The sequence below is a fragment of the Syngnathoides biaculeatus genome, chromosome 13 (genome assembly GCF_019802595.1).
Source record: "Syngnathoides biaculeatus isolate LvHL_M chromosome 13, ASM1980259v1, whole genome shotgun sequence".
Lineage (NCBI taxonomy): Eukaryota > Metazoa > Chordata > Actinopteri > Syngnathiformes > Syngnathidae > Syngnathoides > Syngnathoides biaculeatus.
Window position 1 is genome coordinate 28,527,498 of NC_084652.1, and position 23,858 is coordinate 28,551,355.

Here is a 23,858-nt window from a genome sequence, read left to right on the forward strand (position 1 = left end):
GCCAACGCTTTCCAGCTGATCCACCGTGCTGACATCTACTCATATTCAGAATTCCCCGGCACAATAAGAAGAGGTGGCGGAAATGTTAGCGCGCTCAGAACTTGTGCTTTCGGCTTTTGGACCTGCACGTCCCTTCGGGGTCTGCGTGTCCTCGGGACGGTTTCAAGCTTACTCTGGAACAGGTACCGCCGTGCCGTCCCATCAAACAAAGGAAAGCAAAATGCGTCCGCTTCCGTTCCTGGCATGTCCAGCGCATGGTCAGCGTTTTCACTCACTAGCGTCGCACCGCCGTTCTCCAAATCAGTTTTGAGATCTGAGCCACGGCGACGTCGTCATCTTACAACTTTGTAGCGCGCAGCCCTTTGAAAACAACCATTTGCGTGTATTTCCGAGCTGTCAAATTTCAGAATGAATGAACGACAGCCGGGACGCGAATAGCAAAACAACTTTGAAAGATTTCATCTGAGAATATTTTGATAGTTCGACCTTGGACTGGCGCCACGCAAAATTCGGAAGCTTTTGGAATCAGAACAAACAAAAAGGGACAAAAATCACGAGAAGAAGTGCTGCCTTCAGAAATATGAATGGGAGGGGGTGGGGGGAGATAAGCCGCAGAGGGCGGGCTGAGACGGAGGCGGGGGCGGGGGCGGGTCCACCGCCGGCCGCCCCTCAGAAAGAGGACGCAAGAGGAAAAAGCGAGCGACAGACAGGAGAGAGGGAGCCGTCCAGCGAGTCAGTAGTCATGGCCGGGAACTCCGAGAAAGCAGCCATCGCCTCGGCGGGACCGGAAGACCTGCAGCAGTTCTTGCCGCCGGTAAGACTCCGAGTCCGAGTCCGCGTCCGCCTTCTCAGCAGTTCCGGCCGTCGACGCCACCGTTTCGTGCGTTGTGGCAGGCCTACTCGGCCGTGGCGGCGAAGCCCGCCGCCGCCGCCGCCGGGCGCGTCCTGAAGGCCGGCGTGGCCGTGCTGGTCGCCGGGGCCCTGCTGCTGCTCCTGGGGGCCGTCGGGGCCTTCTACTTCTGGAACAACAACGCCAAACACGTAAGACAAAAACTCGCAGGTGGGACCGTAGGACGAGCCGCTCTACTTTTCAAAAGGTGCACGAGCGCAATTCCCAGAAAAAGGCGCCACAATTCGATTGGAGACCTTAAATGGGGCTTCTTTGGCGGTTGGGGGGGGGGGGGGGGTGAGTACCGTACAACTGGGGGCTGTTTTTGTCAGCACGGTAAGAAAACCCACAGCTCAAAGTTAAACAAGACATATTTCACCACCGAGTGCATGAATGCAGCTCTTGTTTGTCCTGGAAGGAGGGGCGGGGAGGGGGGGGGGGGGGACTTCTCTGGTCCGGCCGATGATCCAGGGGCGAGAGGTGAGCGCGACAGGAGACGGGGAACATTTCGGGTGACCCAAACGGGACCTGCTCTCACACTGTGACAAATACGTTGTCGGCTTGGGGGGGGACCAGATCAATCCCAAGAGATTTCCATTTCTTTAGGACTACTTGGGTCCAGCAGAAAAAGCCAAGAAAGCCAGTGGATCCGGTCGGGGTCCAAGCTCTGTGCAAGACCCAAACAAACAATGCGCATGGAAATAAACAAGTCCCACACTATCATGAATAAGGCCAAAGCTCCTGAAAGTCCGAAGCAAACATTCAACAAAAGGCCTGCCCGACCTCAACAGAAGTCCAAACAAAGACAAAGTCTTCAAACGGTAGCTGAAAGGGTTAAATAAGTCAATGAGACGTTCTGACGTTTACCCACTTTTGAATCAATCTTTGGTCAATTGTCCGATGAAAAAAAAAAATACCGCAAATTGCTCGCCGATAATCGATAATAGTGGATCGTCTTTCGACCGGCGGGTCACACAAAGTCGCGTCATGTCGGAATTTCTGTGAAATCCAAGCCAAATGACGGGGGGGAAGGCCCGACGTGACGTGACGGTCTGGTCCGGTCCGCGTGTGCCTTGCAGGTCTACAACGTCCACTACAGCATGAGCATCAACGGCAAAGTGGAGGCGGGCGCCATGGAGATCGACACGCGCAACAACATGGAAAAGTTCAGCACCGGCAGCGGCGCCGACGAGGCCGTCGAGGTCCACGATTTTGAGATTGTGAGTGAGCAGACCCCCCCCCCCCCCCCTTATCAAATCGACTTTTCCCAGGTCAATTATGTCAAATTTGAATCAGTAATTCCTCCCCCCGCTTCATCTCGGGTTTTGGGCCCGTCTCGGCGCTCACGTTTCCTTTCGGGCTCGGCCGCCGTCATCAGAACCGGTCTTGTCCCCCCCCCCCCCCCAGGGAATCACCGGCATCCGCTTCTCAGGGGGCGACAAGTGCTTCATCAAGACCCAGGTGAAGGCCCGCCTGCCCGACGTGGAGCGTCTCGACGAGGACTCCGTGACCTTTGACCTGGTGGGTCGGCGCGCGGCGTCCAATCAGAGAAAGGGGGCGTGGCCGGAGAGTCTCCACCACAGCAATGCACAGATACGAACGTCCGCAAACCATTTGCATAAGTGACCAGAAAAAGTAATTGAAGTGAAAATGTCCATTTCTATTTTATTGTCACTTTTTTTCAAGGAAAATCGCTCGCTGCGTTTTGATTGGCCCTCCCTCGTATCACTGGAAACGCTTTGATATTGAAATATTGTTGCTATCGGCGACACCCGCTGAGGGTGAAATTGGAAAAATGACAACTTTTGATTTGCCTCCTCAGTCCGTCTCGCGCTCCAGAACGACTTCAGCGGCTCGGGAACTAAGCCAGGTCGGACCGTTCGAAGCGTTCAGCGCGCACGCAAGAGCTTTCCCGCCGTGGCTTTTTCAATTGCGCTCGATGGCGTCGGCGTTTTGTCCGCCGCCTGCCGCGGGCCGAACGTTTCCTCAAATTTAGAAGCTCCACGGCTCCCTGGGTGGCGGAGGTCGAGCGCCAAGGCTCACCTGGCTCATCTGGCTCATCTGGCCGTTGTCCAAGGAGGACGAGGTGATGCCGGCCAAGTTCGAGGACGACCTGGTGTGGGTGGCGGCCGGATCGCCTCTCTCCGATTCGGCTTTCCTCAGCGACAAGATCAGGGATTTGTGCGCCGACCTGCCCATCTTCTGGCTCCGTCCGACCTACTCCGCCGGTAAGCGAGCACGCGTCGCCTCAAAAAGGGTGAAAAATTGTGTCCCCGCCAAAATATGAACAATAAAGACGGCGTTACGGCTTTTGTGGACTTTAGGCAGAAAAAGAGGCCCAACCACGGACGACTTATAAATAATGTTCATCTATGCAAATGATTGGGTCTTCTCAAGTATTTGCTTTGTTCCGGTCAGGTCGTCGACTCAACGGAACGGCGGCGCATCCGCCAGCGCTAGCGCTAGCTTACGTGACATTTTGTAGCCCGCTTGTGAGCCGTATCGCGTTAAAAGAACGTGGCCGTACCTCTGGCGAGCCTGTCGCCAACGTCCTCCGCTGTCCTGAGCACCAGTGACAACCAACCTTAGGGTGGGAAACAACAACAACGATCGGACCGTGGAACGGGTCGAAAGTTTTCCATTCTTAGAGGAGGTTCAAAGTGATTTGATTTGAAAACATTGCCAAAAGTCGCACGGCGTCCTGCAGCAACGCCAAACTTTGTGATGTCACGCAGGCGGACGGCGGAAGACGAGGACCCCCGCCGCCGCCGCCGCCCCCCGCCGACGACGCCAGGCGCCCACGGACGGGGAAGGGGAGGACGTGGAGGCGGAGTTCAACCCCGAGAACCCCTACCAGGTGAGTCAGGTGCGTGCAAATGTCAGCTCGCATGCAAATCTGTTGTTTTGCCTTGGCGAGGCGCTCCAGGACGACCTTGCGAAAACTCCCCCATGCACGCCGACGACATGCAAAACACACGTAGCCGTCGCTTTTTTTCTGACCCCCCGCCCCCCCAACTCCCCCTCCGCGAGGTAAACACAAAGCAGTTTGAAGCCTACTTGCAAAAAAAAAAAAAAAAAAAATATTTCCCAACCCAAGGGTGAGATATTTCAACGCAGCCAGTGCAGGGACGGAAACGTGAAGACGACTGCGTAGTACTAGTTGCTACTTCAACCGCTTACTACTCAAAGTTACCTACGATTTTATCTTGAAGACTTTTTTAATGGACCTTTCGCGGGGGCAATCTTAAGATCCACCCCCAGCTGTCCCACAAGCTTCCAAAATGGCGATTGAATTGATCAAATCGATTCTCTAGTGGCGTATTCCAGATAATATTGGGGTATGTTTTTTGCCCAACGCGTCAGACTTGTCCAAGAGAGGTCTCAACTATTCCACGCAAGGATATGTACACGCAATGAAGATTTTGGACGGAGCGGGACGCAACGTCGGAGTTACGGCCAAACGTTGGCAATCGATGCAAAAAAAAAAACTTCACCTTGAAATCAAACAGTGGAACGGTACTGCGCATGTCAAGCAGGGGGAGTACTTTTGACTGCGAAAGATCACCAGTAATATGATTGGAGCCTTTGGCTGGGAACGGAAGCCAGCGCTCCGCCTTCAAAGTCCGACGTGACGTAAAGAGGCAAACGGACATTTCTCTTGCATGACGTGGCGCGTTTACGTATCATGAACCCGACCGACGCTTCACTTTGGCATAAAACATGAACATGACTTCATTCAGCAGTAACCAAGTTCAAATTGCTCTCATGCACCGATAATAATTCTCACTCGCTTACCTCGGAGCATCCCGCCTTGCGTTTGTTGATCTTGTCCACATTTAGTTTCCGCGAGCCCTCATCCATCGTAGACACGTCGTCAACGGTGCTTTAGGCTTTTTTCCCTTGTAAGCTAGCAGGAGAACTGCACACCCCCCAAGCGCACCCGTGGACCATTTTCTCGGTGACGTGAACTTTTCCGAGCGCACGCTACCGACAAGCCGCGTTGCTCGAGGGACGACACGGCGGCGGGGGCGTGACGAGTATCTGATTGACGGGTCGGAAAGGTCCATTGTGAACGGATGCGTCGCGCGGAGAGATTGCTCCACAAGGTGGCGCTCACATTTGGCAGAGAAAACGGGAGCTAAGGGGTTACGCGTGCGTTTTTGTCGGGCGTCCGATCATCCGAGCGGCCCGCCCGCCAATGATCTCAGTCCTCGGCCTCCTCCTAGAACCACCTGGAGGGGGAGGACACCGTGAGCGTCGACCCCAGGCTGGACCACGAAGGCGTCTGCTGCCGAGAGTGCCGGCGCGGCTACACCCACTGCCAGAGGATCTGCGAGCCGCTGGGGGGCTACCACCCGTGGCCGTACCACTACCGAGGCTGCCGGGTGGCCTGTCGGGTCATCATGCCTTGCAACTGGTGGGTGGCGCGTATCCTGGGCGTCGTGTAACCGCGGCGGGGACGGATCGGCCTCGGTTCCGCCGGATTTGGGGGACTCTGCGTTTGCTGCCAGCGCTTTCTGGGCACAAAGTTTTTGTCCCCCCAAAAAAAAATCAAATCAAACAAATACGTTCCATTTTCAAGGAAAATCAATATTGGCACGGGAAATGAGTCTGAATAATACACCGTGTCACTTAGCAGGGAAATGTTCCAAAGATTGTAGTCTCGGCCTTCTTACCTTCCTGTTTCGTGTAAATACTCGTGAAGGTGCAAAAGGTATGCAATCAGCATCTTTTCAAATATTTCCATGCCCTGTAACTTTCTTTTGCTGCAAAAGCAACAAGCGGATTGCATTACAAAATGTATTTGCAAGTGCAATATTAGAGAAAAATAAATATTTTTTGGGGGGGGGGTCAACTCTGCTCCATTTTGTCATTTCGCGGCCTCTCTCTTTCTTCTTCTCCACATTAAAATCTTGTGGGAGCTCCGCACAGAAAGAACCTTACGGAGTTGTTTGACGTCAGAGTCGGAGCTCTCCAAAGAGCGCGCGGACGTGACGCCGGCAGAACTTACCCAGCGTGCAAAGCGCCGAGCTCCTTTTGATGTCACGGTGACGCCTCGTCCCTCAAGTCGGTCATGCCACGTTTCATTGCTGCCGGCGAATAAACACAACTCGGCTCCCTGCCGTCTCGCATCGGTGTTCTTTGGACTGACAGACGGGCCCCGGACCCGTCCGTCCGCGAGACTTTTAACCCGTCCGAAACGATTCCAGAGACAACAAAAGACGTGACAAAATGAGTGAGACACACAGGAAACCTTTTTAGACCTCGGATTGATTCACACTGAAGGAACAAGCCGTGTAAAACTGCTGACGGCCGCTGTGACGTCTTAGTGGGCCTTGGCGTGGGGGGGGGGGGGGGGATCCTTCCTGGATATCATTGGAAACATCTAAATGACTGATAACAGGAAGTTAATTGAGGGCTTGAAAACAGTCTCAGAGGGATGGGAAAGTGAAATGAGTTCAAGTCTTAAGTCCCATTTGAATCGCAACCACCTTTAATTCATCAACACTTTGGCCCCAACGCAATCGGAACCGACTCCAAACCTTTCTGACGTTCAAATGAACAATGAACCGACGGCCGAGGCAGTTTCCGTATTTCCGCCGAGTTCGCGGCTCTCGGCAGGTCCCGACCCAAATCGTCTTTTCCTAAAGATTTTGCCACACGGCGAGCGGAAGCAACAGCAAATGCGGACGTCGTGCGTCAAACTGGCTCGGTGGTCTCGGTACGATGCGGTTTCCAGGACCCTTTGGACTGTTGCGCTCTTTGGAATTTTGCATCCACAACACATTTGAAATAAACCCTTCAAACGATGATTTAAGACTGCGAGGCAAGGCGGACTTGGCCGTGGAAGAATAAGCTCCCAAAAGACCAGTCGCTATCACACTACACTCCTGGATGCGAATACATATAATCAGAAAACTTCCTTTTCTGTAGTTGAAAAAGTCGTAAACGATGCAAAAATGCTACCTTGGAAACTCTTCTGACGGACTCAACACCTGTAAACGGGCCCAAAGGTTTTGGGTTCAGTGCGACTCGGGCGGCGGCGGCCGAACGCGGGGACCTTGACGATCCGATCCCTGGGCCCAGGAAGGCGGAATGTCACCTCTCCGGCGGGGAAGGAGCCAAGCTGCTCCCACTAGATACAGTTGGGCTCGCCTCCTGACTGACACGGTTTGGGCTCAGGTTCCGGTCCTCTTGAGTCGTCGGACGAGAGGGTAGCCTCCCTTCAACTTCGGGTTGGGTGGTGGGGACTGGACCGGTTTGTGCCACGCACCAAACAGCAGTTCACGGTACCCGCCCTTTTTGCAGGCTTTAAGAGAGTGATCCTTAATCCTTCTGCCGGGGGACCTCAACCCCAACGTGGGCAAAGGAAAGGAAAGGCATAATTGGGAGGGACAGCCTGGCCACCCTCATCAGAACCAGAGTGCTGTTCCGTTACCGTGGGTTGTCCACAACACCGTGTTCAAGCACAAGGGTGTCCATAGGTGCACCCGGCACCAGGACAACCTACCGTAGGTCGCCACTCGACCATCGACTTTGTCGTCGTGTCATCGGACTTTTGCTCCCCATTTCCCAGCAGCTAGCTGGTGGCGAGTGGGCCCCGACGGCGGGGGAAGATGTCGGTCTGACGTGGCAGGCCCAAACGTATCGCGAGGCCTGCTGGGAACGTCTAGCAGAATCCCGTCCCGAGGAGTCTCAACCCTCACTTCTGGCAAAAATTCACGACGTTCACAATCCGAGCGGCGGCCGTAAGGTAGTCTGTACCTGTTTGTGGTGTCAATCCCCAAAGCCATTGGTAGGAAGTGGCGGCGAGGGACGCCATCCAGCGAGAGGAGGAGTCCTGTTGGGCCTTTTTGGCCTACGGGACTCTCGCGGTAACTGATGGCTACCGGCTGACCAAGCAGAACGCAGCTTTGGTCGCCCATGAGGGAAAAACACGGGGATGGGAAGAGTTCGGTGAGGCCACGGAGGACGACTTTCAGATTGGCTTCGAGGGAACCAGAGCGCGTACAGCGAGGATGGGGATCCATCACCCGGGACACGCCGGAGAGACCACATCTCTCGGCGTGCCCGGGAACGCCTCAGGAGAGCGGCAAGAGGGAAGTCGGGGCAGCCCCGCTAAAGTTCCCGACCTCGGATGAGGAGAAGAAAAAAGAAAGATGGCTGGCTGGCTGGATGGAAACTGTCAAAACGTTTTAATACGTCGTTTCTGAGTCAAAGTGAGTGAAATTGCACAGCTGAAATACAAACCAACCTGCCAGTCAGTTCAAACTTATTGAGATGTATTTAAAGTTATTATTGATCACCACACAAAGTCTTTCATTGTAAAATAACAGCATCCTTCTTACAAAGATAGTCAATATCACCATAAGGTGCCTTCGAATCTTCACCCCCAAAATGTTGACACTTTGCTTTCAACTCCTTTTACATGAAGTAACTCTCGCAAATGCACGTTGGCCACACTCCCCAAACGGAACAGAAGGAAACAAAAACAAAACAAAAAAAAAAAAAAGACGACAGCAAGCAGAAAATGTAGAAAAACATTCGGCAAACTTTGTGAGCTCGCCGACTGTGGACATTTTTGCGCCTGAAGATGGGAGGTCGCAAGGCGACTGCCGACAGCTGAACTCTTTGGTACGCCAACGCGCCCACGTACGAGTGTTGCCGAGCACAAATTCACCTCACAATAAGCTGAAACTTGGAAACAATGAAAAATTCCTCCTCTTCAATCAAGAGCTTTGTAGCTCTCCAAGTTTACCGTCAAAAGAAAACCGCAAAACGGCACAAGGACGGGAATTTGAAACAAACTGCTTTCGTCCGCTAGCCGAATGCTAACGCCAAAACAACAGAAACTCACGTCGCTGACATGATTCGGAATCTCCAAATCCATTGACAAAAACCTTCCCAAAATGAAATTCAAATAATCAACATTGAGCCATCAAAGAGAGCCAGCGATCTTCAACACTTGATTGCGCAATCGCTCGTGATCAATAATTGACCCAAATTGGAGGTTTTGGCCTGACACCTTCTACATTTGAACCCTCACTAAGCCTGACAGCAAGCGAGAGTAGAACACAAATACTGCAGCAACGAATGTAGACAGTTCTCCTTTGCGAGGAGACGCGACGTCTTTTCTGTACACACGTCCAAAAACAAAAATTTCTCGTCTCTTATCGTGACAGAGGCAGACAGCGACACTCGGGCCACTCAACTGATGGAAAGTCTGACCGAAATTGCTTCGTTCCATTGTCATTTTTGGACGTTTTTAGAAAATGGATAATATTGTACAGACAATCGAAAAACAAAGTTTTATTTTGAGGGAGGCGCAAATGTTAAAATTTGTTCCGACGGGGAAGGCAAATTTCACATCGACGCGATTGGCGTTCCGATCGCGGTGACCAAACAAATTCAACTTTGAGCTCAGGGAATCACGATACAGTTAAGAATTTCTATCGTGCGATATTTCACAAAGACAGAGCGCACATGTTAAGCCTGAAAATGTTCAGCTCGCCATTATGTCAACTGGACATTTTCCTTCGGGCCTCAACTGAAGACGCAAGCGATGCCGCTAGTAGTAAAGTCACAACAACAACAACAACAAAAAGTTTTGAGCAAGCCCAAACATCCCATAATAACAGGATGGACAGCAGTTTCAGGGACACGCAAAATGGTCATATACGTCGTCAATATGACTCATTTGATTGAAGGAGGTTTTGGGAGTAGCAAAACTGCAAATTCATCTCAATACATTACAATGTTCACTTCTTGGTTCTTGCCTCCTTTCGACTTCAGAAATAAATGCAATTTATCTCCTAATTGTTGCTGTGAGCGACAATCATCATAATTAAAGATTCTCCGTGTCCGTCGTGCACCTTTGTGGGTTGCACTTTTTGAAATGAAGTACAAAACTAAATTAAGCTTTTCACACCAATTTGTTGACATGCGTCTTTTTTTTTTTTTAAATGTTATTAAGCGCTTACTACACAGGATTTAGCAGAGCCGCGCGGAGGAGATGCCAAAATTGACGGAGGCCATGGGACAGGCGGGGAGGAGAAAATGAACACTTTTCATCAATGTGTGCAAACGTTTACCAAAGGCACTTTATAGCGATATTGACCAAGAGCCGCCACCCCCCCCTCCCCGTTCACCTACCGACGCGTCATCAGTTTGCTCTTCCAAACTGCAGAGTGCTGAGCCGCAAAGCTGACAGGAGGCGAAACGCCGCGGCGGCTCTGCAGAAGTTTCAAAATCCCCCGCCGGACTCAAGACGGGGTTAGCGAGAGAACCGTCGGGTCAAATTGAGTGGCGGTTGGGTGGGGTGGGGGTGGGGCTTCAGTTCTTCTTCCACTCAACATCATCGGGTGGGCTGGCTTCCACTTTTCTCTTGCCCACATCTTTCCAGTTGGTGCTCAGGACGGTACCGTTTGACTCCGTCTGCAAAAAATAAAAGTGGAATAGCGCAACTATTTCATTAGCAATCTAGTTACACAACAGCTGGGCTTCAAAAACGCTCGCGTCCTAAATTAGGTCCACGGCGGCAGTACTGCTTTTATTCATCGGGTCGGTTAAGCCCCGACTCCGAAGATTCAGCACTTCGTGCTGATGAATTGACTCATGTGGGAAAAGCCCAAAAGTTTTCCTTCTAAACACGGCAAACGCAAGGGAAATACGACGTGCCATCGGCAGACCCCCGGCGGAAAACCTCAAGACAATTTAGTCGAAGCCGTCGAGCGCGGGATTCATCGCGCAAGCGGCGACCGACGTACGCCGAGCACGTCGTCAAACACGACCACAAAAGCAGGATTAGCGCACGCAAAACAGAAAGTCAGGCCAAACGCAATCTGCTCCATCCACCGAGACGCTTGGCCGCTCTTTGTTCCCAAATCCCCACCGACATGGACTTTTTTTGTCGTAGACAGACGCAGTCAAGTCTCCTGCGCTTGCCAGAAAGCAATTTAAAAAGGATATCATTCATAACGTCCCCTTTGGGCCCCCGTTTGCCACAACATTGCATTTTTCCTGAAAATTACAGGAAAGTGTTCCATCTTTTGTCCATGAAATACGCATTTTGTATAAACCTGAACAAAGTGAGGGGGAAAAAAAAAAAAAAACATCCATTAGTTCCCCCCCCACCCCCAAATTTAAAATACGTCACTTTTTTTTTTATGGATACAGTAAAATACAAAATGAAAATTAATGCGCATTTAATATTTAAGAATAACAAGGAAAAAGTAGGGAAAGCCTTTTGGAATGTCTTCAATTTGCGCTCATAATGGGATGCTAGATAAATTTCACCATGAAACACAAAGACATTTTTCATGAGGGGAGGAGATGGTTGCTCACTCCTTGGATTTAATAAGTGGGTGACCCTTGACCTTTCCTTTGCCAGAGTTGGGGATCGGAAGGGAGCTGAATTACGAGTCGAACGGGTCGGGCCTCACGACAGAGCCCGACTTTCCAATGACTTGCTGCATCATCACAGAAGAGACTTGATTGATTGATTGATTCATTGGCGGCTTTCTTTGACGTTGCCAACGTATTATTTTTGCGTTTGGTCCCGGCGCCTCATTTCAAAGCAAAGCCTACTAAACTGGAATGAGAACAGACAATAATCCTCCATCGTGACGCAAGGGGAAGCGCGTTGGCGTTTGGGAGAAATGCAAACTTTGCTTGCGCGCCAACCGGAGGCCGAACGGCGCCACTCACGAAAGACTTGTTCATGGCGCGCCTGATCTCGTCCGAACCGTCGGCGTAGATTTGCTGGAAGAGCTGGTTGAGCGCCGCGTCGCCTTCCAACTTCTCATTTTTCTCCTCCTCGCTGATGTCCACCACCATCTTGTCCCATTTGCGGCTGTGGTGGGACGACGTCGGGTGCTGATCTGTTCACAACAACAACGGCGCCGCCGTTTAGGGAAGCGGGCAAGACGGACGTCTTCAATTAGTCGCTTCAAGAACGAAAAAGAAAGAAATCAAAGTCCGTTTTCACCACTTAAATTGCCATTTTTTTTCTTGAACCCGCAGGAGAATGGCAGGAAAACTCATTTTCCTCTTCTGCCATTTTGCATTTCAATGACGAGCGCTGACGTCATTTGATTGCGTTTTTTTTTTTTTTTTTTGCCCCGGCAAGCCTGCGACAACGGATGAATGCGAAGGCTGACGAGCGTAATCCAGATGCAGATTTGCATAAATAAGGCCCAAATAAGCAGTCGACATATTGGGGCCACGTGCGGACGCGATCTCATAATACGGATGTCAACGCCGGTGTTAAAATGTGACAGCAGTAAACAGCGCACGAGCTTGAGCCGCTCGGATGCGAGGCGCACTTCAACTTCGCCATCTGTGAACGCGATTAATCCTTTGGCAAATGGACTGCGTGGGATCAAAATCGGAGTCATATTAAGATGTCACAACTCTCCACTTTGTCCACGTTTTTGCCATTGCGCTCTTATTTTAGTCCTCGTGACGATTTTGGGGAAAATGGAGCCGCCGAGGAGACTGAGGAGAGTCAGCGGGGATGGCACAGATGCAAAAACCGCAGACTGACTTGGATCAAAGTGTTTGACGTTGGATTCCTGTCCCTCTCCCTCCAGCTTCTCCCATCTGATGGCGTCCATCTTCTTCAGCTTCATCTCCACCTGACAAAAGAAGATCAAATATTTGGATACTTTGGCGCGCGGAGACAAAAATAACACCGCTATTAGAGTCACGTCTTGGAAAGATACACGACATCTCGTCACCATCGAGGCCAGAGACTCGCTCGGTTCTGAGCCGCCGGCCACTGTGTGTGTGGGGGGGGGGGCGGCACGGCACAGCTCAATCTCCCACCGCAGCGACAGACGTACCGCCCTAACGAGACGGCCTAGCGAGATAGATGGCACGCATGCGCATTTTGGAGCACGGCGCCAGGAAGAGACAGATGAGGACGAAAACAACGCGGCGAGCGCCGGCATGCTCACACATTTAACATTGAGCCGCCCCGACAGGGCACACAGTAGCGAAACACGCGAGCTACGGTCCGCCGTGACCCCGGCGCCCCCCCCCCCCCCCCTTAATGATGTGTGCATGTGCAGTGTTGCTTATGTCAGTGCAATTAGAGAACGGTTCTGCTCATTTATGAGGGTGCCAAGATTGGAGCAGGAACCGGAGGTGGACAAGTATGAAGAGGACGCACACTGGCAGAGCGGGGGGGGGGGGACCGACTGCGGCTACTACCTGACTAAATTACTTTGCTGTGAGGTTTAGGTTTAGGTCCCACTAAGCGTCACCATTTAAAAAAAAAAAAAAAAAAAAAAAATTAAAATAAAAGTCGTTCGAACAGGCACACTGATGAGAAGCTGCATTTATCCGTTTGCCGTCAAATTCACCTCACGAAGGTTGTGGGTGAGCTGAAGCCTTTCAACAGCTGACTTTGAGAAAGAGGCGGGGTCGCGTGTACCGTAGACGGCCAGCCTTTACGTTTTGGAATGTGAGAGGAAGTCGTGAGTAATCCCAAAAAAAGAAGACACACAAGCACGGGAAGAACGCGCAAACGGGACGTGACCCCCGCACCTTAACCGTGTTGCTTCATTTCATGGAACGGGATGAGCACAAACTAATCGATCTGGACAAGGTGCTAGCAGAGGGTCTTCAATATTTCCGTGGCGCTAAATGTGCCGGACCCGATGCGTGTGCGTGCTCCCGGGCCATACAACATTAATCCGCTGCCACATCTGCGTTTCCTGGCTCGGAACGACGCGGCAGGCCAGGCGCCGCGTGCGTTTCCGGGCGCGTGACAGGCGACGCGACGGCCCGTAAAGGATGTGACAGCGGAGCCGCGTGGAGGGCCGCCACCCTCGGGACCTCCGGGGCCACAAAAAACACGCACACAGTTTATGGAATGCCACTGGGGGTCTCTCGTCAAACGCCCCCTCCTCTGCATCACCATTTCAAAACAATGGAAAAATAACATCTCTTTCCATTTTTCCCACACTTATACGCGGATGCGACTAAGTCGGCTCATCTGCAGACTTTCAAAGCGAATGCCCAAAACTGATTTTGCTGTTGTGCCGATTTGTTTGCGTGCAGTCGCGAACAGATCAGCCGTCCGTTGCGATCAAACACGCTGGTGTGTAATTGGCTCCCCCGTTGCGGCGGTGACCCCCGCTGTTGAAATGTCTGTCGTGGTCGCGGACTGGAGGAGGTCATACTGACGATAACGTGCCACAAACGACGCACTTGCAACGGCACGAGCGTGTTCTGTATTCTTATTTCCGTGCATGCTTTCCGCGCTTTGCCACCTCTGATAAGTTGCCGGGAATAAGAACAAGTAGTAAAGACCAATCAGAAAGATCTATTTTGAGGCCTGTCACGCTCATTTTATTGAAGACAAGATTTTAAGCCCAAAGTGTCACAATAAATGACATCCAATCCATTTTCTGAGCTCCTTATCCTCACAAGGGTCACAGGAGTGCCGGAACCAATCCCCGCCATCAGTGGGTACACCCACCCCGAAGCGGTTGCCAGATCCATCACGGGCCACGTGGAGACAAACACTCAAATTCACACCGACGGGGCAATTTAGACTCTTGGATTAACGGATGATTTGGGAGGAAACTGGAGAAAAGTCACGCAGGCACGGGGAGAACATGCCAACTCCAAATATATACGCATCATTTCATTTTTTTTTACCTCTGAAACCGTGGGGAATAAAGGCCAGCTTATTGAGAACATTTTTCCTCCTTTCTGAATGCAGTCAGCAACGAGGGTTGTGCGTACGCGCAAGTACGCGAGGACCGTGCGGACCGCAGGGGCCCGGTGGACCGAGCGTACAGTCGGAGCTTTGTGGAAGAGCTGCGGCGCTTGAACACACTGCCGCGTTATCCTCGAGGTCGGCGCGTGCGTGCGTGCGTGAGTGGGAGACGGCAGCAAAGACAGGCGGTGCGAGCGTTTGTGTCATGTGGGAGCTGCGAGACTAACGGACGAAAAAGTTTGACATACAAAAAATAAAAAAGGAATCCCAAATGGTAGATGCACAAGCGGAAGACTAAAACGCTGCGGCGCAAATGCACCGCTGGTATGGGGGCTCTGCCGTTGCCATGGAAATGCCACTTTGCTTTTTTTTTTTTTTTTTGGGGCAGGTTCGACTCGACTCAGCAAATTGAAGATGACGTTCACTCGGGAGGAGAAAGTTATTTACAACTCGTGAGCCAATTCTCCAGGAAAGTCTGACATTCTTCTTCTCTTGGAGAAATCGCTTGCTTCGGACTTTTATTATTTGACTTTACAGCATCGGCACAAGTATTGGTTCACCTGCCTTGACTCACAGGTGATTTGAAATGATATCCCATTCTATGAATTTCATTGTCATTTTGGTGCATCGCTACTTTTTGCAGACAAATCCTCCTTCTTTGGTTCCGTCACGATTGAAACAAATAAAGCGGCCAGAACACAAGTTTTAGTTTCCAGTGCTCGGGATGAAAGCTGACGGCAGCCGACCTGAATGAATCACATCAAAGCGTAACACCCCCTAATTAGTTGAGAGTTTGAAAACGCTGCCCTTTGCGCTCATTAGGCCCGTAATCACTCGAAAAGTGCTGAGGAACTTGAAAAGAAGTTCAGCCTGAATCCTTCTGCGAGCAGGACCGAGGATTTGAGTCACGTACGTACATTGAAGCGAATCCCACACACGTCGTCTGCGCAGCCGCGTCTTCTTTTACAAGCGAGCATGAAAGAGCGAAGGGCGGTGGCGATGATCAGGCTCCGTTTCAGTGAATGACGGACGTTCGACAACATCCATGTCTGATGCCTTCATTGTCCCGGATGTGATTAGGCCGACAAAAAAAAAAAAAAAAAGGCCTCATTTGCTCTTCTCAGGTTAGAGCTACTTTTTGCAAATCATCACTCTGTAATTTACACTTTTTAATGCCGAACTGTGGCTGCTCGTTTTCTCCCCGTCAACCAAAATTGAAATCACTGACTGTCATTACTGCGAAAAGTGCAACGACTTTGCTAAAAAAGACCGCAATGCATCAGAAATCCAGAATTGGGACGATGAGATCGCCTCGGGTCGAATAAATCATTTCTCGCATTTTGTTACTATGACTAAATTACAGCTTTACATCAAAGTGGAACTTTTCTTGGAGGGCGGGCCAGTCGTCAATTCCGTGAATTCTGTGGGGGACTTTTGACGCTCATGTGGGCGAAGGCGGTGAGACCCGGAAGAACGTGTTTGGGATGAACTGGACCCGCCCCCCGGATCAGAACCCGAGCTGTGTTCCCTTATTGCTAACAAACAAACAAATAACAGACCTTAGTGGTGAGGATCCGGAAGTTGCTTTGGTGTGGAATGATGGGATGCAGAAGGCGGAGCTCGAGGTTGTAGTTTTCCCCGGACGCCAGCCTTATCGAGGCCGACAGCTGCGGAAAACACAAAGACGTCAGCTGTTGACGCAGCGCAACACAAACTTTAGAGAGACATCTTGCTTGCCGTCGCCATCTGACAGTTTGCAAACAGCAAAAACATTTACAAAAATAAATAAATGTCATCCATCCATCCATCCATTTTTTTTTAGTTGCTTATCCTCACGAGGATGCGGGAGTGCTGGAGCCAATCCCAGCTATCTTCGGGCAGGAGGCGGGGCCACACCCTGAACCGGTTGCCGGCCAATCGCGGGCCACACGGAGACGGAAAACGGCGGCACTCACAATCACACTGAAAGGGAAATTTAAAGTGTCCAACGATTGCAAGCGTGTTTTTGGGATGTGGCAGGAAAGCGGAGTGCCAACCTGGTGAAAAGCCACGCAGGCACAGGAAGAACATGCAAACGGCACGCAGGGAGGGCCGGGATCGAACAAGGGACCTCAGAACTGTGAGGCCAATGCTTTAGAGCTGTGGCAGAAAATGTCATGCGACCAACCAACCAACCAACCAACCAACAAGTAGATCAGATCAAAACGGAAACAAAAGTTCTTGAAAAGACGAGCGACTTTGTGGAGACGTAGGCATGTTCCGATCTGGCAAAGGCGACCGACATACAGAATTGGGCCGCTGTCCCCTTCAGCGATTTGAGACGACGGCCTCCCGCTCGTTGCCTTGCGGCGACACAAAAGTTGTCCGTACGTATAACAATAGGAGACGCGGGCGGGCGGGCGGCGGCTCTCCATTCGACGCTGAAAACGCACAAGTGGGCCACTTTCAATCGAGCCCAGATGAAACCAAGAAATAATTCAGCTGGGACAAAAGCTTAGTTAGCGCCACGCTTTTGGCAATTTTTAAAACAAGCAGCAGAGCCTTAATATTCATTGCACGAAGACTCGTGTAGGTATACAGCTGCCGCACACTCAAGACCACCGGGGAAATGAAATGAAACTCTCGCCTTTCATCTTTAATTTCCTTTGTATAGAGCGAGCGAGCTAATGAAAGCGCAAACGTATCTGCCTCGATGCGACGTACGCACACGCCACATTGCGTGATTTAGAACCGCCACTTCTCGGGGGGGGGGGGGGGGGGGTTATTGTCATCTTATGTGAAGAAAGAAAGCCATTCCCTCCCTGGGGTGCCCCGCTGAGAGCGGAAAAGGGAGCGAAAGGCGGCGGTCCCCGAGGGGCTCTTCCGAGATCCGTCTTCGGGCAATCAGGAGGTTGGCCAATGTGAACGGGCCAAATTGTTCTTACGTCTGCGCTTTGGGGAAAACGTTAACGCCCGCGGGTGGGTCTGAGCGCTGGCAGCAAATAAAATCTGGAATGCAACAGATGCCCCCAGAAATGGAAAGCGGCAAAAGGACTTTCAACTAGTTTCAAAAGCAAACCCACTTACTTCTTTTTCCTTGAAGTTGACGGACACGCCGTCCTTAGGAACGTTTCTTGCCATAACTGAGATGATGACTTCGGATTCTGTTTGGTACCAGTCATGTCTGCAAGAAACACACAACAAATGAGTTCAAATATTTTCCAAACAAAAACAGAAAACCTCCAAAAAGAGCGCAATGAACACTTGATTCCGGTTAGGCCGGGTTCACGCAGCATGTAAAAAATAAATCTGGAAGGGATTTTTGGAAAAAATTTGTGGCATCGATGACATGAGGCACTAATTCTCTAATATTAAAACAAAGATTTAAATGGCACCCAGTTAATAGTGGAAGTACATGCTTTTCCTGGCTTGTTATAAAGTGGGGAGAATCTCTGCATGTGCCAAACTGTCGGCCACATTTATTGCTCAAGGGTACATCAATGTTGGAAGAACTTGGAATTGCCATTCCCCAGTTTTAGGATTTGGGCGGATATTTACAGCATCAACTACTGAACTATTAATATTTAATTTTAAACTCGGGCGCATATGTGCGGGGGGGGGGGGGGGGGGTAATTCCCATGGATTCTCACAATGTCAGCCGCGATCGGTCCCCTGTGAACGGTGGGAATTAATGTATGGATTTGCCAGATTTTATTTATTCATTCAATTTGGCTTACTAAATCTGTGTCAACTCCCATCAATTAATACAAATACTCAGAAATAAAAATGGTACTTACTTCACATGCGGCACCACTGGTAAGTGCTGCATCACGGAGACGCAATTATGGAGAAAGAGAACAACATCGTGATTACCAACAAACAAAGTACACAAAGATTGAAGAAGGGGGAAAAAAAAAAAAAAAAAAAGCTTTGTGGGGCTGCAGTACAGAAGCAAGTGCGCCCCCAGGCGGTCATGCAGGGAAAACAAAACTCACCGCGTCAACGCCGCCGTTGTGCATCTTTTCTGCAGGATGGAAAAAAAAGAAAGAAAAGAAAACCTGGTTGTGTGTTGGGTTCGGGGAAAAGGTTTAAAATCAACCTCTAAACAATTCAAGGTCAGCTCTCCCACAACGTTCACCCCCACCCACCCCGAGCAGATAAGAAATGGAGCACAAACAGACAAATGAGCAACGGCACTCAGAGACATTTTTGACCAGTTTACCGGACCAGTCGCGCCCAATAAACAACTTGGGAACATGAGCAAGCCCGAGCCTGGCATCAACATGCGCACAGAACAAGACAATAGGAAGTGCGTTACGGTGTCTTAAATCAGGTCACGGAGGGGGGGGGGGGGGGGGGCGTAGTTGTATGATGAAGTCGTCTGATGTCTTGGCGGGCTTCAGTCTAATTGGGGCTCTCCATTTCCGATGAATCATACCCCCCCCCCCCCCCCCCCAGGAGAAGCAAGTTTTTCCAAAATCAGAAGCCCCCGACCAACAACGTCAGGCACATCCGTGCAAACGGCAGCTTTTGGATATTTTGGGAGGCAATAAAAAGACAGCGTTGACAACCCACGCGGCGGATGCAACCCATAACCTGTAAAATTCAATTGCAAAATATACGCTAAGGGGTAAAACAAGTACAATAGTCTGGTAGCATAAATCTATGAATTTGGAACGTTGCCTAAAACCCAAATAAAAGCAGAATCCAATTTATATATTCTCAACAGATATGAAATTGAATACATAAAGACGAGATATTTCACGTTTAAACTGAGGAATGTTTATTTTTTTGCAAATATTCTATTTAAAAAGAAATACATAAAAAAAAAAAAAAAAAAAATCAGGGTGGGGGGGGAGTTCAGGAATGCTTAAAAACATTCCAGAGGTGAACAGGTTAATTTGACACCCCCAAAAGTCTCATTTGTTCCCAGGCAAGAATGGCGCAAAGTTTGTGAACAACTGCGCAAGTAAATAGTCGGACGGTTTGCCAAGGTTTCACACTTTCATCGTCAAGGCGCCGGAAAACCAACGATAGATTCAGAGCACCCGGAGAAATCTCTGCATCCCAAAAGCAACATCGGACGCTGGTGACTTCGATCCGTCAGCGGGACTGGATTAAAAATGGCCAAGATCGCCTGCGCGTCGGCTCAGGAACAATTTAGAAAAGCGTTGTCAGTCGACACATCCAGAAATGCAAGTGAAGACCACCACGCTAAGCCACAGTCACAAACTCTGACTCAAAGTGGAAATGTGTGCTTTGGTCTCACGAGTCCACATTTCCACTTGTTTTTGAAAATCACAATCGTGTTGTCGTGACGGCCAAAGAGGAAAAGGGTTAGAACCGGCATGTTCTGGGCATGTATCCGGGGAACTTGAACATCCACCAAGGCACCGTTCATGCTGAAAGTTTCCGAGCAACATACGGCTGCCATCCAAGCAAAAATGCTTTTCAGGGACATCCGCATTTATTTCAACAAGACAATGCCAAGCCGAGTATTCTGCACACATTACAACAGCGCGGCCTGCTGGTACAACAGTGCGACTACTAGACTGGCCTGACCCCATCGGCCATTGAAAATGTTTGGCTTGCGTGTGCATTTTCATGTGCAAAATATTACAACGGAGACCCTGGACTGTTGAGCAACTCAAGTTGTACATCAAATGCAAATTTAGTGTCGTTCAAGGGGAAGGTGATATAACAGTGGTTTAAAAAACTAAAATTCTGCAGTCTATTTGCACGGGACTCATTACAACACTAAATATTTTGTCCGTGTATTCAATACGACAACCCTTCTACAGCTGGATAAAAGGAATTGAAGGGCATTTGCAAACCATTGGATTCTGTTTTTATATTTTACAGAGAGCCGGAACTTCACTGGAATTGAGATTTGTATCACTCCGCTGTGATGGCGTGTCAGACATATCTAAAATTTCCATATCCTCCATGGGTAAAAAGTAACAGAAAATCGCTTGTGCTCGTAATAATGTACATTGAAAGACTTTGTAACAATGGGGATGATACTCACCATCCAACATTTCCTCACATCGGTTGAGCCAAATCTCAAACGATTTGTCAGAAACTGTAAAAACACAAAAGCAAAAAGAGAGACTTAAATTTCTCCAGGAAGTCTTTCAGACACCGAAATCTTTGGGCTGATAACGGCATGAGTCCATTTTCGGTTTTGGAGGGGGGGGGGGGACGACAAAACACTAAAACGACAGAATCAGGTTGCTGTGATAATGTGAGAGAGAGAAAAAAAAACTGCAGCCAGCGGGTGGCTTATATCGTAAAATAATTGAATTTAAAGAAAAAAAAAAAAAAAAAGCACATCCACATTGAACGGTCACGCAACTTCGTGTACTAAAGGGGAACGAATGCCTGTTGCTGCGTTGCACCAACAACCTCGGAGACGCAGTCAACGTGTGTAAACACACCACCAAGTATTCGCTCACCCACCTTGACACAGATATGAATTTAAGTGACAACCCACCCTAAAACCATAGGGTTTGATGTGAAATAGGCCCGTCTGTTGCAGTTCTAACAGCCAATGAGAAGGCCTGGCTCACGGCGCCGCCTCCAAGTCATCCAAAAGCCTTCCTGGGTTAGGGAAGAGCTCAGGACTCTGTACAGGCCAGTCAATTAGTCTTTATGAAATGTGATGTGTGCAATTATGGAAAGCAAAGCTCATTTATTTGTATAGCGCATTTCATACACAAGGTGACTCAATGCGCTTTGCATGATTAAGAGCAACTCAATAGAAAAATAAAAAGTACAATAAATGCAGTCACGTTCGAGGAGGAAGGGGCCATATCCACAAAGTGGGAAATGTCCAAATCATTTGGGGATTCCCTTCCCAGTTGAACAATGTCAGCAAGGTCCGCACGTCAAGACGTCACGAGAGAGCTTGGTGGGGATGAAGCTGACTGGCCTGCGCAGAGTCCCGACGTCGACCCGAGAGAACACCCGTGGGTCGAGTCGGGCCTTCGGGCCCAGCATCAGTGTGTCACTTCACCAATGCGCTCCCATGAACTCACGCCGCAACCTCGTTGACGACCTTCCCGCAAAGAGGTGAGCCCGTTGCAAGTGCAAAGGACCTACTGGGCCGACACGCGGATCTGCAACGGGATCTCACACGCGAATCAAGGCAGGTGTGTCCGATGCGCAATCGTGGAGGCAAACGTTGACAATGCAGCGTAAGTCACTCGTCACGGCCTCCATGGCAGAGAATTACCGACGCGCCTGACCAATATCGCTCTCACCGGGGGGGGAGGGGGAGGAGGAGGAGTAATTCATCACAAACGGACCCCAACGGTTGCAAAAACATCACCGTCACCACCACCCACCATCCAGTTGCTGTCCCCGAGTGAAGGCGCCACGGGCTGACTCGTACTGCTTCAGGTGGTACTCGGCTATTCTGGAGATGAGGAAACATTCAACACAAAAACTGTTTGAAATAGCCCAAATGATCCAGGCGAGCGAAGAATTTACAGAATGAGCCTCCTGAACTACCGCAAAAGGACGGAATGAAGCACCAAAGTGGTTGCAAAATGACACGGCAAACTTGTCATTCTTTACTGGCGACAGGCACTCTGTCAAATCTATTGCGAAAAGAAATATTCAACCAAAATGTAAATCTCTCCTCTTTGTTGTCACACCCTCAGTACACACCCGGTTCGCAGGAAGGCGAGGGAAAGGCCCGGATTCAGCTGCTGCGCTTTCTTGGCGTCATCGACAGCACCTGGAAAGAGGTCACGTCAAGAAATGTTCACGTAATGTCTCCAAATCCTTCAAAAAGAGGCTCGACACGGGTCAACTCACAGCCGTAGTTTTTGAGAAGTATGTAGGCATAGGCACGCTGACACAGCCACTCAGCGTTGCCACAGTCTCCTCGCAGGCCGTCGTTCAACGCCTTCAAAATGAAATTATTACAACGGAATTCATTTCTAAATGCTGGATGGGTTCCAGTCAGTTGATTAGTATTTGCTACATGGGTAACGCTCAAAAACACTAAAATGTCAGGTGGCCATGTCACAAATGATCAATTCTTTAAATCTTACAACTATGGTCACGAATCTGATTCCTTAAGCTTGGCGATTATGAGTAACCGTAATTTCTAGTCTATAAGGTCAAGTTAGTCCCCCCCCAAAATTCAGCTAAAAATTGACAGTACGCATTAAACTGGAGCTGCTGTCCTTGCACCCTCGCCCGTTCTGGCAGGTTTAAGTCGTGGCACAATAAAGTAAGGGCCGCAAATTTCCCTCAGGCGGTAGGTTGGACATGGCTTTGTCGGACAAAGTTGAAAAGGTATGGCCGAAATGCAAAAATGGAGGAGACGACCGTTAGCACCAGGCCGTAGGACTGACACCCGCGCAAATGCCGCAAACACGGTAACGGTCCCCGGGCCAGAGGTCAACTTCCACGACTCCAGAGTAAGATCAGATTTCATTTAGACTTTTATCTGGTACTGTGGAAATGCTTTTAATTCTGGATTCCACCCATGTATGACTAACTATTTGAGAGACCTTCCGGTGAAAACGTTCACACGAAACGCAATTTGCTAACTTCCATGAAGCGTGCGCTTTGGACACCCGAGTGACCAACGCGATGAGCCTCACTTGAAGCAAACCTCAAAGTGATCCTCATTTACCGACACGAATTCTCAAAATGATGGGAATTGATTTGCTGCAGGTGAAAGTGTCCAACAAACCCAAGCAAAAAGGCACAGCAGCGGACATGAAGACAACAAGGGGAGCAGCCAAGCCGTTCCTAAGCAAGCTAGCAAATGAATCAACTCCAAAGCTAGCGGTAGCCTCGGCGCGTCAGAGAGTAAAGCTAATAAACGGCTGAGACGGCGGCCGCACGACGACCACGAGCCAAGTCAAAGACAGGTTGGAAGAACTCTTGTCGGGGTTCCAGTGACTTGAAGCAGGCTGCTGACTGTTTACCTCGAGAGCTTTCTGCGGGTCTTCGTCGATGAGGCTGTCGGGGAAACGACTGAAGCACAAGGAAATAAAAGCAATGGAGAGAGAAAATTGTACAGCGCCTACCAAAATGTTGTTTCATCATCGCTATCAAGTTCAACTTACGTCTGAGCCGCCATTGCTTTGCTGCCACTCGGGTCGAAGATTCTCGCCAGCGGACTTCGGAGTGACGTCACGCGACTTCCGATGAAATTGCTAGAAGCCGGAAGTGGGTCTTTTTTTTTTCACACGTCAGGAAAAAAATGACCGTGGTTGTGATGCACGTCACATTCGTGCA

General features: G+C 50.0%; 2 protein-coding genes across 2 annotated transcripts; one reads left to right on the top strand and one right to left on the bottom strand.

Annotated features, from left to right (window-relative positions):
* The first annotated feature begins 580 nt into the window (after nt 1-580).
* LOC133511320 (leukocyte cell-derived chemotaxin 1-like) lies at nt 581-5,733 on the top strand. Its single transcript, XM_061840119.1, has 7 exons — nt 581-814; nt 895-1,041; nt 1,969-2,109; nt 2,297-2,410; nt 2,967-3,117; nt 3,625-3,746; nt 5,116-5,733. The coding sequence occupies exons 1-7, from the start codon at nt 581-583 to the stop codon at nt 5,335-5,337; spliced, it is 1,131 nt and encodes a 376-aa protein (XP_061696103.1). The 3' UTR covers nt 5,338-5,733.
* Nucleotides 5,734-8,061: 2,328 nt separating this feature from the next.
* Nucleotides 8,062-23,835, bottom strand: sugt1 (SGT1 homolog, MIS12 kinetochore complex assembly cochaperone). Its single transcript, XM_061839024.1, has 13 exons — nt 23,687-23,835; nt 23,546-23,594; nt 22,419-22,509; nt 22,269-22,338; nt 21,944-22,014; nt 20,626-20,679; nt 18,593-18,621; nt 18,395-18,420; nt 17,685-17,781; nt 16,178-16,285; nt 12,435-12,525; nt 11,597-11,769; nt 8,062-10,324 (listed from the first exon to the last, which is right to left on the bottom strand). The coding sequence occupies exons 1-13, from the start codon at nt 23,698-23,700 to the stop codon at nt 10,223-10,225; spliced, it is 975 nt and encodes a 324-aa protein (XP_061695008.1). The 5' UTR covers nt 23,701-23,835; the 3' UTR covers nt 8,062-10,222.
* Nucleotides 23,836-23,858: the final 23 nt, after the last annotated feature.